This window comes from Aphelocoma coerulescens, chromosome 15 (assembly GCF_041296385.1).
Source record: "Aphelocoma coerulescens isolate FSJ_1873_10779 chromosome 15, UR_Acoe_1.0, whole genome shotgun sequence".
Taxonomy (NCBI): domain Eukaryota; kingdom Metazoa; phylum Chordata; class Aves; order Passeriformes; family Corvidae; genus Aphelocoma; species Aphelocoma coerulescens.
This window is the reverse complement of record NC_091029.1, coordinates 7,868,604-7,882,500: the sequence shown is the minus strand read 5'-3', so window position 1 is coordinate 7,882,500 and position 13,897 is coordinate 7,868,604. Positions and strand designations below refer to the sequence as shown.

Below are 13,897 nucleotides of genomic sequence, written 5' to 3'. Positions count from 1 at the left end.
AGATTCTGCGCCCCCTCCTTGCCCCCCCGCAAGCCCGAGCTCGGCGGGGGCCAGCTGGGGTGCAGCGGTTGGGGGCGGGAGGGACGGTGGGGCTGGGCAAGGGCCGGGGGAGCGGGCAGAAAGGAGGGATCGCGGGAGGGACGAGTGGAGAGATGCTGGCGGAGGGGTGAGTGCGAAGGGCGGACGGAGGGAAGGTGGCACAGTGGGACTGTGTCCCAGCCAGGCCCTGGTGGCGCGGGGGGAGCCCATCGGGGTCGCGACGCACCTGTATCACAGCCCGGGCTCGCGGTGCGCGGAGCAACGCGGGCTGGGGGGCTCGCGCACCTCCTCAGCCACAGGGCCGTGGCTCGGTCTGAGTGTCTGTGACCAGGGGCACCTAGCCCGGCCCCTGGGGAGCGGTGCCGGCGGGGAGACTCCTGCGAGTGAGGACGAAAGCAGCAGCCACCAATGTCCGCCCCCGCCTCGCCTGAAAGGTCTGGGGGATTGTGGGGTGCGGAGCCCAAACAGGGGAGGGTGTTGCAGCGGATGTTTGTTGCGGAGGGGTCGGGGAAGGTGGTGGAGCGGCGGGGACGCAGCGATGCTCGGCTTCGGGAGCCGCCCCGGGACTTGGGGGTTGCCGTCGTGGGCAATGCGCGAGTCGTTGCCACGCGTTACATTTCTCGGTGCCACCACGGGCTTTTGAGCCATCGGGCTAGATCTTTTCGGGACGGAGCAGATGTGTGTCCACGGAGGATGAGGAGAAAGGGGGAGAGGTGTCCCAGCCCTTCTTCCGCGTCGAGCTCTTGGCGTTCTCGCACCGCGGAGCTGTTCCCGGCTGAGAGGCGGCGGGACAACCTCGACCTCTCCTCCCATCTGCTCGGGCGAAGTGTGAGCTGTGGGGGCAGAACCTCTGGGCTCGATCCTAACACACACAGCCGTCCTCTGGACGAATGCAGAGCCAGGGGCACAGCAGTAATTGCTAACGGCGGGGTTAGCAACCCCTCGTCGAGATCGAATGCGCTTTGCAGCGCTCCGCCGATGCGGAGCGGTCGAGGAATGGGACATGCGTCCTCGGGACGCCTGTCAAGCGCGGCCTCTGGGTATAGGCCCTTTTGGGGGTGCAGGAAAGGGGTCGACTCTGCTTGCTGCACAGCGCCGTGCTACCCTCTCCTTCGGGTGGGTTCTGTCGCTGCGGGTTCCTGTTGCGGGGCAGGCACGGTTGGTTTTCCCCTCCATCGTCTCAGCTCCGCCCAGCGCCGCTCACGAGTTTAGGAACCCCGTATGCCTGCGAGGCCGGGCAGGGGATGTGGAAGCGGGGCGGCGGGGTCTTCTTTCAGGGATTTGGAGGTTCGAGACTGCAGCCCCACCAGCTGGCGGGGACCCGCTCTGCTGCCACCCAGGTGACAACGATTCCCAGTGGGTCCCCTGTTCCTGGTAGACACCGCTCAACCCCGACTCCGCCGACGGGCCGAGGGACCAGTCCTCGCCCGGGCTGTCCCCGACGTGGCGTCTCTTGCAGCTGGAGCTTTATGTAAGGAGCAGGAAAGGAGAAAGAAATAAACCTGGAAAACGGTGCGGGCAATTAAGGCACGGACAGCAGCCCCACGCTCTGTTGGTTTCGGGTCTTTTTAATTTCCAGGGGGAATATTTTCTTTCTTCCTGGGGCAGAAGCTGTCCAGAACCAAGCACACCTCGGGGAAGGGGCAGGTTCCCCGCGTCCCTCTCGCATCAGCCCTTGAGTTCCCGGAGGCGGCTTGGAGTTCGCACTCGCGGCTCCTCGCTTTCCTCCGATATTGCCCCGGGTTGCCCAAACGAAATCCCTTCCCCTCTCTCTTGTATTGCCCCCAGGTGAGCTGCGTGGGTCAGCACGGGGACACTCTTCTCCGTGGCGTGTCCCTGAACTCGGGACAGAAGCTACCCCGGCCGGGAACCGCGCTGCCAGCAGCAGCAAAGAAACAAAACACCGATCATGTCACACTCTGCCCTTATGCCGTTAGCTGCAGGAACATATGCTCAAATATGTAAGAGTAGTCTAGATTTTTCTCTGCAAATATTTTTACCACATCCAAAGATAATATTTCAACAGAAGAATCAAGCCCCGCAGGCTACAGACAGGGCAGCTATATATAACCCGCTTGCTCACTCCGGCTCCCCGCGCATCGCTCGGGTTATGCAACCCCCATCGCGACGGTAGCCACCGGCGCGCCCCTCGGCTCCGCCCGCCCCGTCGGGGCATTTCCCCGGGACCTCGGTGCGGCTACCCGCCCGGAGGGACCGGCATCGGGGCGCGGACCGGGACTGCTACTCGTACCCGGGCCGGGCCGGAGCCGGCGGGGCGGGCGCGTCGCCTTGCCCCGCGCCGATGCGAAAGAAGGGCCCGGGGAACGCCGCGGCGCTCCGAGGGGCCGGTAGCGGGCGGTGAGTAGCGCCTCGTCCTCGCCGGGGCAGGGACGGGAACCGGGCGCGGCTCCCTGCCCAGACGGGCCGTGCAGGTGCTGCCGACGGAGCGGGCTCTCACGCTGGGCTGGGCAGGAGTTCGCCTGCCGCCTCGCTCGTTGCTGTCCGTTTTCCCCGCTTTTTTTGGCGAAGGAAATGCTCGAACTCTGGCGGGTGCTTTGGGAGTTTGGTGGCCCGGGGCTGGGGAGGGTCCCATCCGAGCGAAGCGGCCGGCAGTACCTGCGCCCGCAGCGCACCCTGACGTGCCCAGACCCCGCCTGTTGCGGCGGCTCAGACTGCAGGTCCCCGCGGCCACCGAGCCGCGAGGGTTGCCCCCAGCCCCGCGGTGCATGAGAGCTGGAGGAAAAGAGCAATCTTTTCTCTCGGTGCCGGACATCCGTAGCGTGACGCCGGGCTCGGCTCGACTCGGCTCGGCTCTTCCCTTCCCGTCTGCCGGCTCCCGGCGCCGTGATTGACACCGCCGGCCCCTCCGCCCGCCCCGCAGCACATCCCATCCCTCCCCGGCGGCCGCTCGCCGTGCCCGGGAGGCGGGGAAGGGCCTCCCCAGCCCTTTGACACCGTCTCGGCAGGAGTTTCACTTCGCTTTCGCCGCCGCCGCCGCCGCCACTTCTGCAGGCAAACACCCCCGGCTTCCATGTGACGCCTCCCAGCCACTGAATGGGGAAAGCGCCTATAAGGGAGACACTTTCCCTTCGTGCAGGAGAAAAGGAGGGGACGAGGGGGGCAGAAGCAGGAGGTGGTGGTTGAGGGGAAGAGAAGACAGAAAATAAATTAATAAATCTCAGGGAACGAATTGGGGGGGGAGGGGGGGAGAGAAATTGACACCCCGGGAAAGAAATTAGTGGGATTATTTATTTGTTGCCCCCCGGTCTCCTCTCGCTGACAGAGCTCGGTCCGCCGTTGCGGTGCTCGGCGGTGGCTACAAAGGGCCCCGGGGAAGTTTCTTGCTCCCCAACGCCCTTCCCGGGGGGGCAGAGGGTTTAGGTTGTTTTCTGTTGGATTTATTTTTTTTAAATTTCCCTTCCCCACCCCCCGTCTGGAAGGAGGGGGTCTCGTTCGCACCTCCCTGGATGGTGCGGTAGAAAGGAGGGGAGTGAGGGGGTGGGAGGGGGGGCTCGTGGTGGGAGGCTGCCGCGCCTGCTTCTCCTGCATTGGTGTCTCCCCTATGGACGAAAACAGCCCTCTGTCTCCCAAGGCAAATGCTTTCAGTATCGCCTCTCTGATTTCAGTCGCCGCCGCCGAGCAAGCAGGGAAAGGAGCGCTGGAGGAGCGCCGCGGCGGCCGCAGCGCGCCCGCCCGCCCCGGCTGCCGCCCGGAGAAGATGCACTTCAGCACCGTCACCAGGGACATGGAAGGTGAGTGCCGCGCTCTGCCCCGCAGGGCTGTGGGGACGGGACCACCGGCCACCGCGTATCCGAGGGTTTTCACGCGGCTCGGGCCGGCAGCCGGGCCAGGGGCAACGCACAGAACGCGGCCTGCCCGCGGGGCCGGTCGGAGGGGGCTTTGACGTTCCTCCCGGCACGCCTGGGCCCCTGGAGCCCTCCCTCAGAGAAAGGCATTGCCCGTGGCCCTGTAGCAGCTTTCGACGGCTCAGCCGCTGGGACCCGCTTCTTCTCGGAGGTGCTGAAAGCATCCCCCGACAGCGCTGGCCGTGCCCGGGGCAGCGGCAGGCCGGGGCTCGGCTCCCACCGGCTCTGCAGCCCCTGTCCGGCCTGCGGGCTGCGTCGGAAATAACGCAAGAGACTGTCGGGACCTCGAGGAGCCTTTCAGCATCGGAGGGAATCCGAAGGAGCCGGCCGTTCCCCGGGGCGGCCTGTCATGCGGCGCAGGGCCCGCTCGGGCCGGCGGCCGAGGGCTGTGCAGCCGGGGCCGTCCCGGTGCTCCTCGGCGCGGACCCGGAGCTTTGCTCTGGTCCCGGCCTGTTCCCCTTTCTCGCCCGGGGATGGAAGGAATGGGGCATTGCCAAACCAAATCCGACTTCCCCTGTCAGCCGCAGCCCCGCGGCTCCACAGTGAAGGACGTTACCTGCAGCAGCGAAGCTACGCGGAAATAAGAGCCGATATTTTTTCTGAGTTCCCCCACTCCTCTTTTTTTTTTTTTCTTTTTTCCTCCCCTTTTTTGGAAGGGGGGAGCGAAAGGAGGGAGTTTGCTTTGTCCCAAGTGGTGTGTGGCGAGGGAGGCCTGCAGAGATAGCACGGGCTTTGCACCGCCGCGGCTCTTGGCAGACCTCTCGGGTTTGCAAAGGAAAAAAAAAAAATACAAGAAAAAAAAGGGGAAAAAAAAAAAAAAGAGCCGAGGCAGGCAGGCAGGCAGCGGGAGCAGCGAGCTCCCCGCCTGCCCCGGGGGGAGCGGGGCTGGGGCCAAGCAAAGCGGAAAGGGGGAGGCGCCCCGCTGGGCTGGGCGCGGGGCAGGAGAGGAGGCGGAGGGCACCCCGCGGAGCCGGTGCGGAGGCGGGGGCCGCGCGGAGCGGCGCGGAGCTGGGGGGAAAGCGGGAGCCGGAGCGGAGCCCTGACCGCCTGTTTTTGGAATGATTTCAGCTATCTCCAGCCCCTGGCTCACCCAGCTGTCCCATTTTTGCGATGTTGCAGCTTTCACGGCCAACAGCCTGAGCAGCCTGAACGCCTCCGGGGGGTACCACCTCTCCCCTTCCCCGGGGGACCCGTACGGACAGCATGAGCCGCCGCACTACGAGCCCTGCACGGCTCAGCAGCACCCGCACCCGCCGCCCCAGCCCCAGCACGGCTACCCTTTCGGCGGGGCGCCGGCGGCGGCCGGGACCAACCCGCCGCCCCCAGGCCCCGAGCAGCCCGAGGGCGCCGGGGGAGCCGCTGCAGGGCCGGCCACAGTCTCGGGCTGCTCCGCGGGGTCGGCCACCGTGGCCAAGGCGCCGGTGAAGAAGAATCCGAAGGTGGCCAACGTGAGCGTCCAGCTAGAGATGAAGGCGCTGTGGGATGAGTTCAACCAGCTGGGCACCGAGATGATCGTCACCAAGGCAGGCAGGTCAGTGCGGAGCTCCCCAGCGGCCCCAGCTCTCCAGCCGCTCCCTCCGTACCTGGGCACCCAGGGTAGTCGGGGCGGGAGGATCCGGCCGCGAGCGGTTGAATTAGCAGTTTGGGGGGAAATTGAAGCTGCCCAAGGGCGAGTCGCCGAGCGGTCGGGCCCAGCGGTCACCGTCATTTGATCCTTGCCTTCTCCTGGGGAGAAATCTGCGAGCTCTTGCGGCCCGAAGGCCTCGGTACTGCGGAAGAATGCGCGGCTGCTGCTGCGGGCTGACGGCGAAGGCGTGCGGAGGACGGCAGGCAGGGCACTGGGTTTCACTCTCGCTGGAAAGGGCGCTGTGCTCCTCCGGGCGCCTTCGGCTGTGACCCCACACGGGATTTCGATCCGTGTTTACGGAGGACAGTGTGTGCTCCCGGGGCAGACAGGAACGACACGGGGGAAGGAAAAAACGAACACGCAAACTGTGCAAAACCTGCTAAATACATTCTTAGCACGGGCAGATCTTTTCTTTCCGGCGGAGACGAGAACAGACCCTAATTCTGCACCTTGAAGCGTGTTCCGGGGCTGTTGCATTTCCCGATTATCGGGTAACGAGCCCGGCTGAACCCGGCTGCTCTCGGCTCTGCTCCGGCCGCCGCGACGCGGTTCCGGGGCCAGGAACCCGCTCCTGGCCAGGGAACAAAGAAAGCGGCAAATGAGATCGCGTTAGAAACGAGCAAAAACATATGGGGGGAAGAGGAGTCCCAATTACAGTTGTTCGTTGCTGCATTTAATAGAGATCCCCGGGAAGAGCCGCGGCCGCGGCGGCTCGGGCAGAGCTGCCAAGCTTTTCCCCGCCAGGCTCCGCGCAGAGCTGCGAATTGTCCAGGCTCTGACTCTTCCCTTGGTTTAAAGCTATCTGGCGGGGGGGAGAAAAGAAAAACAAACAAATTAAGGAATCCCCCGTTGCTTGCTCTCAGTTCGCCCCGGGGCTGACTGCGGCGGGATGGCCGGGGGAGAGGGTCGGACTCCGCTCCGAACGGTCTGGCAAGAGCTGTGACCGCGGCCGTGCGCTCCCGCTCCCCCGTCAGCGATTTTGAGGGTCCCGAAAGTGCAAAAAAATGAAACATGCTTACATGTACGCAGTTGCCTTTTTAATTTTTTTTTTTTTTAAATTATCAATTTCCTAAAATAAAACAATCACCGTGGTGCCCGGTGCACAAGAAGCCGGCGCTGCGTTGCAGGACCCGGGCGGGATTTCCCTCAGACGGTGCCTGCCCCGGCGCCGGGTCGCACAGCCCGCTGTCTCCGGCCGCGGCCCCTGAGCCCGGCGCCGGGCTCGGCGTTGCTTTCCTTAGCGGAAAAGGTCGTTCAGGCTCCAGGCGGAGGCTCTCTGAAAACAGGAGTTCTTCGATCTGGCTTTCTTAGCTCTCCAAGAAGAGGGGGAAAATTGCAAATATCCCACTTCAAAAAGTTTCGAAAATTAACCAACTCGAATCGAATCGGGGGCTTTGCCCCCACCCTTTTCTTCGTTTACTTTATGACACCGTCGAATCTCCAGGCAGGCGAGTAAAAACAGGAGAAAACGGGGTAAAACCAGCAAGAAAAGGCTCGGGGAAGGCGCTGCAAAGCCTGTTCTCCCCCAACGCCTCTGGGCTGGCCCTGCTGTTTGTCTAGATGGGTCTTATCATCTCAGGTTGTTTGTTTTAAAACTAAGTTTTAAAACAAGAAACACCGGAATAGGAGCTAATGGGGGCTTTTACACGTTTAAAAATAATAATAACAGAGGGAGCGACTGAAAACGTCCTCCAGAGTTTGCTAAAGCCTTACAGAGAGGGAGACGCAGCCGCCCGATCCCTATGCAGCCCGGCAGTGCTGGGCCCGATCTGGAAGAGCTGCGGAGCCAGAGGCGCGCTGCCCCATCGCCCCTCAGAGCGGGGCAGCGGCCCATAATTGCAGGTCCGGCAGTACTCCCCGAGAACGAGCCGGGGGGACTCTCTGTGTCCGGGTTTGATGGGGCTGTTTGTTCGGGGGAGGTTGGGACTTTGGTTTTTCAATGGCTGCAAACCCGCTTCCCGAAATATTGCCCACCGTCACTCGCTTGGTTTATTATTCTGTAAAACAAAACGAAGCTATAACGAGCCTCGACGCCAGGACACGTCTTCGGCGTGTCCCGCCGGGGAGCCGCGGGCTAGGCCCTGGTCCCGGTGTGTGCAGATGAAGGAGGGAAGGACGGGTGGGCCGTCCCGGCCTCTTCCCTTAGCCCACCACCGATCGCATTTGTCCTGCAGCCCCTTGAAGGAATCGTGCCCTCCCTGAGTGTGGGATCCGCGTTTCGGCTTAGCTTTGGGTCCCCGCGGGCCTGCACAGAGAAGAACCGGGGGGAACAGCCGTGGGGGCTGACCTGCCCTGCTCGGGAGCCCTGGGCTCCTTTCCGCTCTCCTTTCGTCCCGCAAAGGTGCGGGGACCGGGAGCCCGACCGGGCTCTTGCTATGAGGTGGATCCGGGACGGCGCTTTCTGGGAGATCCCCGTTGCCCTCTAGCCCTTGCCCGCCGAGGGGGAGCGTTTGCCCCTCCGGGCTGGGAGAGGTCTCCCGCTGGCCCTAAGGGGCCACGCTGCTGCTGTAGCCACTGCTTTCAAACGGGTGCAGTTTGGTGGGTACAGAAGCTGCACAAGTGGGAACTTGGTCACCACGTGTCGTTCGCAGGAGTTTTTAGATGTGACCCCCACGGGCTGCCCGAGACTCCCGAGGCTTGAGTGTGGGTCCTTGCTTGAGTGCAAGGGTAATGCCTTGCATCTGCCTCCAGGCAGGTCAGCCGAAATGATGGGGAAAGTTCTTTTCACTTGATCTCCCCATAGCAAAGGCCGAGGATGCTCTTTTTCCCCTTGGCCTCTTCGTTCCACCGTGATGGGGCATTTCGTGTGTCTGACACGAAGGGTCCCGGAGCCGGCGGGAGAGGCAGGACCGCGCCGGCTCGCCTTTCGGGATGCTGCTGAGGGCTGGGGAACACGGTAGTCGCTCTCCCCGCGCAGCTTGGGCGTATCTGCCTCTTCCTCCGGCCGGTGGTTTCTGCGAGGGGACTTACCATCACAACCGGGCGGGTATCGGAGCAGCTGCAGGGGAAGACACCCGCGCCGGCCCCTCGGGGCTCCCTGCTGCTCCTCAGCTTAGCACTTCTCTCTCTCCTCTCTGTGCCAGGCGCATGTTCCCCACCTTCCAGGTGAAGATATTCGGGATGGACCCTATGGCTGACTACATGCTCCTCATGGATTTCGTCCCGGTGGACGACAAGCGATACCGGCAAGTAACAAATACCTAGCCTGTTCCGCGGTTCTCGGAGCCGTAGGGGCTGGTGGGTCTCTGCCCACCCCCTGCTCCTGTCCTCTGGGCGTGACACCTGTTGGTGCGAGACAGGGAGGGGATGCGGGATGCGGCTGACCTGGGGTCTCATTCACACCCTTGAAAGCAGTCTGGGGCCAGGGGCGGCTGCGCGGACCGCAGGGCCCCCTCAGCCATCGCACCAGGCCTGCCGGCAGCCGGGGCCAGACCGGCATGGGCAGAATGGCAGGTTTCCACCGGGCACAGGGCAGGAGCTTCCTTTTCCCGCCCAGAAAAGCTCTCCTTGTCGTACTGCTACACGTCTCCACCGGCAAACACTCTTTGCCGCTTAACAAAAATCCCTTCGGTGCTCCTGGAGTGCTGTAGCCTCTCAGCGCATGTGCCGAAGCGGAGCCGTGCCCGCTGGGGAGCTTGCTAGGTGCTTGGGTGAAGAGAGTGGGTTTTGTGCTCTGGAAAGGCACCAGCCACCCAAGCCACAAAACTCTGCCATTGTTTCCAGCGGCAGTGTAGGAAAGCCTTGGAAACTGCCGACTCACAAGGCAGCGATGCAGTCTGGTTTGGAACCCCTTTAATTTTAAGACAGTGAAAGGCGCATTATGTATTTAGCTTCAGATCAGGACGCCGAGCAGACAGCCCGCATAGGAATCGCAGGGTCCGATATATAAATATTTAGACAGATATCCAAATTCTCAGGGCGTCCTAGAAATGTTTGCTTGTCAAGGGAAGTAGGATATATAACATCCAATTGAGTATATCTTTAAAAAGTAATGTTTCTGCTCAAGTCCAATGGTGTCTAATTCCCCCTGTGCAAACACTGGCTTTTAAAGTAAACACGTGTATAGAAGATTGGTTTCTCTGTTTTAAATGTTACTGTTGAATATGTACTTTGAAAGAATGAAACAAGATTGCTAAATTCTGAACCTGCTATTAATCTACACACAACTTTCCACTCTTCACTTAAAGCCAGAATATTACTGCATAGAGGGCTCTCTTTCACCGTTTTTTTCTTAGAGGAAGGGGGAGCTTTCGTGGCTTCTCTCCCAAATCTACACGGGTAGCTATAAATTTCCTCCATCCTGCAGATTTCTCTCACGACAGTTCCATCGCCGACCTGATAAAATATTATATCCCCTTCGCAGCAATTCTGGCTGCGGGAAAGAGCTCGTTCCTCTCGTGGCCGTAGGAAGCGGGAGTGATGGAGAGGCAGTGCTGCTCCCTCGGTGGGCCGGGGGATCTGTCCCGGGCCGGGTTCTGCGGGGCCCGGGTACTGCGGCCGTTCCGGGCGCCGCTGCAGGGACGCGGGCGGGAGCCCCCCGGCCGCGGCTGAGGGTGCCTTCCCCTCCCGCAGGTACGCCTTCCACAGTTCCTCCTGGCTGGTGGCCGGCAAAGCCGACCCCGCCACCCCCGGGAGAGTCCATTACCACCCGGACTCCCCGGCCAAAGGGGCGCAGTGGATGAAGCAGATCGTTTCCTTCGATAAACTCAAACTGACCAACAATTTGCTGGATGACAACGGGCATGTAAGTGTTCCCGGGAGAAGATGTCCAAAACGGGGCTGCACCGGCTGGGAACTCCCCGTACTGTGATTCCCGTGGGGTGACCCCGCCCGCGCCCCTCTCTGGGGGCTCTGCGCCCCGATCCTGCCCCAGCCCCGCTGCTGCCCCGGGCAGCGGAGCCGGCAGGGCCGAGGCTGCGCTCTCCTCTTTCCATGCTCCGCCTGGATCAGTTATTGTCTCCTTGCTCGTTTTATCATTCAGATCATTTTGAACTCCATGCACAGATACCAGCCGCGTTTTCACGTGGTCTACGTGGACCCCCGGAAAGACAGCGAGAAGTACGCGGAGGAGAACTTCAAAACTTTCGTCTTCGAGGAGACGCGCTTCACGGCAGTGACCGCCTACCAGAACCACCGGGTGAGGCAGCAGCGGAGCTCGGGGCAACCAAAAGCGGGGGTTGGGGTCGCCCCGGAGCTACCATGGATGCGAGTGCATCCGGCGCTGGCTCAGCCCCTTCGTCCGGCTCCCGGGTTGGAGGCCGGGCTGCGGGTGTCCGGCGGCGGCGGGGGTGGCTGGGAGTATTCCCGCCTTCTCCTCCCCATCTGCTAAACCCATTCCTGACAGCGCAAGGAACCCGATAGCCGGGAAGCTGCGCAGAGCTGCATCGGTGTACGCCGAGGAAGCGACGGGGGCTCTAGCCCCATCGCCAGCTTCCCCCTGCCGGGGGACCTCATTACCTATGTAAACCCGAGACAGGGGCTAGTGGGGAAACTACAGGCTTCCCGCTGCGAAATGTCACTCACAATTTGTTTGAATAAATCTGCGATTTTACTGCTTTAAGCTCGTAGCTGTCTGTCCCTCCCCAGAATACAATTATATGTTAAAAATTAAACAAAACACCCCCACCCCAATCTGATGCGGATCTCTGCGCAGCAGTTAATCCAATTACTCCTTTAAATCGCATCAGTGTAATGTAAAGAGCAGGAATCCCAGCAGCGGGTGGAAATACGATTTCATAGCGGCGGGGGCTTTTCAGCGCTGCTCCGAACCGCCTCGCTCCGCGCCTAGGCCGCCCACGCCGGGGCTGTGTCCCGGGGCTGTCCATGAGCAGCCGGAGGCAGTGTCACCCTCTGCAGTGGCTCCGAGCAAATCGACCGGTGGTCTCTCCGGGATGCTGCGGTTGGGCCGCACCTCGCCCCGGTGGAGGCGGCGAGGCCAGAGAAAGGCTGTGCCTTTAAGGGGCTCCGGAGTCCTTCCCCGGCTGGCATTTGCCTGATGGCTCCGGACAGCTGCTCTTTCTCTCCTGCTTTCTATCAGTTTGACCTCTAAGGCTGGAACTGTCACTGAGGGGCTTAAAGTTTGTTTTTCAACCCATTCCGGAAACTCACAATCACATACTTTATCCGTGGATTTGCTTAAATATAGAAAATGTCCTGCCTTCTCCCTGGCGAATTAAATAAATACATAAGTATGATTTATCCAGTGATTTGTCTTAGCTGCTCCAGTGGTGACCCATATAATGTGGCATTTTCTTACAAGTGCATTTACTCAGCTTTTGCAGCCCACTCAGACTGCCTCTCCCTTCACCTTGAACTCATATTAGGTAGCATATTAGCCTGCATTTTCTGACAGAGGGAAAGCACATGTTTGTGCTCTGTGGCAGAGAACACCCTGGTTCCACTGGCCACCTGGACCCTCTTTGTTACACCAGGCACTGCTGAATCCCAAAGCCTGCTCAGGGACACCCTCGCTGTTTGGCCTGGGAGCCCTGTGTGCTGCTTTGAGACATTTTGCCACTTCTCCTTACAGATCACGCAGTTGAAGATCGCCAGCAACCCTTTTGCCAAGGGATTCAGAGACTGCGACCCTGAGGACTGGTAAGGCTGTGCCTTTATTGATTATGGCTACACCCCACTCACCCTATTTCATATGCATCTGCCCAGTTTACATTTGCACAAGGCTTGCATGGAGGGGGACACGGTATTGGGCCAGCTGTGTTGTTTGGGACACTGTTGTTTGCCAGCTGCAGCTCAGAGAGGCAATGCTCCAATTGCTTATTCTGTTGGACCATCAGCTCTGTGTCACTTCTCCCTTTCCTCTTCCAGGCCCAGGAACCACAGGCCAGGGGCTCTTCCTCTCATGAGTGCTTTTGCCAGATCCCGGAATCCAGTCTCTTCCCCAGCCCACCAGAACGGGACAGAGAAAGGTGAGAGCCCCCAGTTGGCAGGCCAGCCCATCACCCAGGCCCTGTTGGTCTGCACGGCCTGTGCATGCATGCCTGGGGCCAGCCTTGCTCACCGCGCTGGTGCACAGTCCCATTGCTAACAAGCTTTGTGCTACCACCTATTTTTTAAACAAAAGTACCCACCTTCATAGCCTAATTCATTCTTCCGTGGACTACAACACTTACTGCTTAAGATGCTTATATGCTTAAGAAACTTTGCTGCTTTAAAAAACACTGCCCTTTGCCTTTAGAGTTCCATTTTCAACTTTTTGGCAACAAACTCAGCTTTTCAGGCAGGGATGCAGTGCTGGTCACAGGTTCTCACATTGCCCTTTTAATGCACCTCGGCAGTGCGCTAGGGCCGACCCACTCCATTCAGGAGCTGCAGTCAGGTCGAACAGCACCTCTGCCCATTGACTCTTTTCCATTACCCAGAGCAAACAACTGCAAAGAAAACCGAAGGCCTTTCTTCCAACTCACTCCGGGCCTGCAAAATAAAGGGAAGTCTGTATTTGTTTAGTGTTACACAATTGCAAAAATGTCAGGCGTGTACCAGCTTGTCAGTCAACTCAGCTCCATTTATCGCAGTCAGAAGGTCCCGTCCCGCCAGCCCCGTTCCTGCCGCATGCCGCTGCTGCACGCCCCGCTTTTCCCTTCGCGCGCCTCTTCCCCGTGCGTTCGGATGCGCGTCCCGCGGGCGCGGCCGCACTGACGCTGTTGCCCCCGCAGATGCTGCCGAGAGCCGGCGGGAGTTCGAGCGGGAGGCGGGCGGGACGGCGCTGCACCAGGCCGAGGCCGCGCACCAACAGCTCATGTCCCGCGTGCTCAGCCCCGCGCTGCCGGGCGGAGGCGGCGGGCTGGTGCCGCTGGCCGGGGCGCCCGGCGGCCGGCCCAGCCCGCCGCACCACGAACTGCGCCTGGAGCCCGCCACGTCGGAGCCCCTGCATCACCACCCCTACAAGTACCCGCCGGCGGCAGCCGCCGCCTACGACCACTACCTGGGGGCGAAGAGCCGGCCCGCCCCCTACCCCCTCCCCAGCATCCGCGGGCACAGCTACCACCACCATCACCACCACCATCACATGAACGCGGCGGCCGCGGCGGCGGCGGCCGCCAACATGTACTCGCCGGCTGGGGCGCCCGCCGGCTACGACTACGGGCCCCGGTAACGGGGCACCGGCCACACGAGAGACGCCGCGCTCCCCCTTCCCGCCTTTCCCTCACCTCCCGCCTTACGAGTGAGCTGGTTGGCCAGCTTGCCCTGATCGACAGCCGGACAGCCCAATCGCCAGCAGCCGGGCTCCGACCCGCGCCTCGCCCTGCCGGGGCTGTGAGGGCGGAGGTGCCGGGAGCTCCATCGCGGTGTGACCCGCGGCTGCACTTTGATAAATGAAGCCATATGTCCTTATCTCCCTGTTCCC

At 61.4% G+C, this 13,897-nt stretch overlaps 2 protein-coding genes across 3 annotated transcripts; one reads left to right on the top strand and one right to left on the bottom strand.

Moving 5' to 3' along the window:
- Positions 1-2,147: 2,147 nt before the first annotated feature.
- On the bottom strand, positions 2,148-2,930 carry LOC138119448 (putative uncharacterized protein FLJ46214). Its single transcript, XM_069031340.1, has one exon. It carries the CDS (start codon positions 2,928-2,930, stop codon positions 2,148-2,150), a length of 783 nt encoding a protein of 260 aa, XP_068887441.1.
- A 750-nt stretch (positions 2,931-3,680) lies between these two features.
- On the top strand, positions 3,681-13,645 carry TBX1 (T-box transcription factor 1). Of its 2 annotated transcripts, XM_069030866.1 has the most exons (9): positions 3,681-3,791; positions 5,025-5,200; positions 5,249-5,436; positions 8,616-8,717; positions 10,105-10,276; positions 10,514-10,669; positions 12,062-12,129; positions 12,358-12,458; positions 13,206-13,645. In XM_069030866.1, exons 1-9 carry the CDS (start codon positions 3,758-3,760, stop codon positions 13,643-13,645), a joined length of 1,437 nt encoding a protein of 478 aa, XP_068886967.1. In that variant the 5' UTR covers positions 3,681-3,757. The 2 variants fall into 2 exon arrangements, with proteins under 2 accessions (XP_068886967.1, XP_068886966.1); XM_069030865.1 differs by lacking the exon at positions 3,681-3,791 and having other exon boundaries at positions 4,964-5,200.
- The last annotated feature ends 252 nt before the right edge of the window (positions 13,646-13,897 follow it).

Bases quoted from the DNA above. Each gene is read 5' to 3' on its own strand.
- LOC138119448 (XM_069031340.1), bottom strand. From the start codon at position 2,930: ATGGGATGTGCTGCGGGGCGGGCGGAGGGGCCGGCGGTGTCAATCACG.
- TBX1 (XM_069030865.1), top strand. From the start codon at position 4,964: ATGATTTCAGCTATCTCCAGCCCCTGGCTCACCCAGCTGTCCCATTTT. The intron at 5,201-5,248 runs GCGGCGGCCGGG...GAGCAGCCCGAG, and splicing joins ACCCTTTCGGCGGGGCGCCG to GGCGCCGGGGGAGCCGCTGC. The intron at 10,670-12,061 runs GTGAGGCAGCAG...TTCTCCTTACAG, and splicing joins CCGCCTACCAGAACCACCGG to ATCACGCAGTTGAAGATCGC.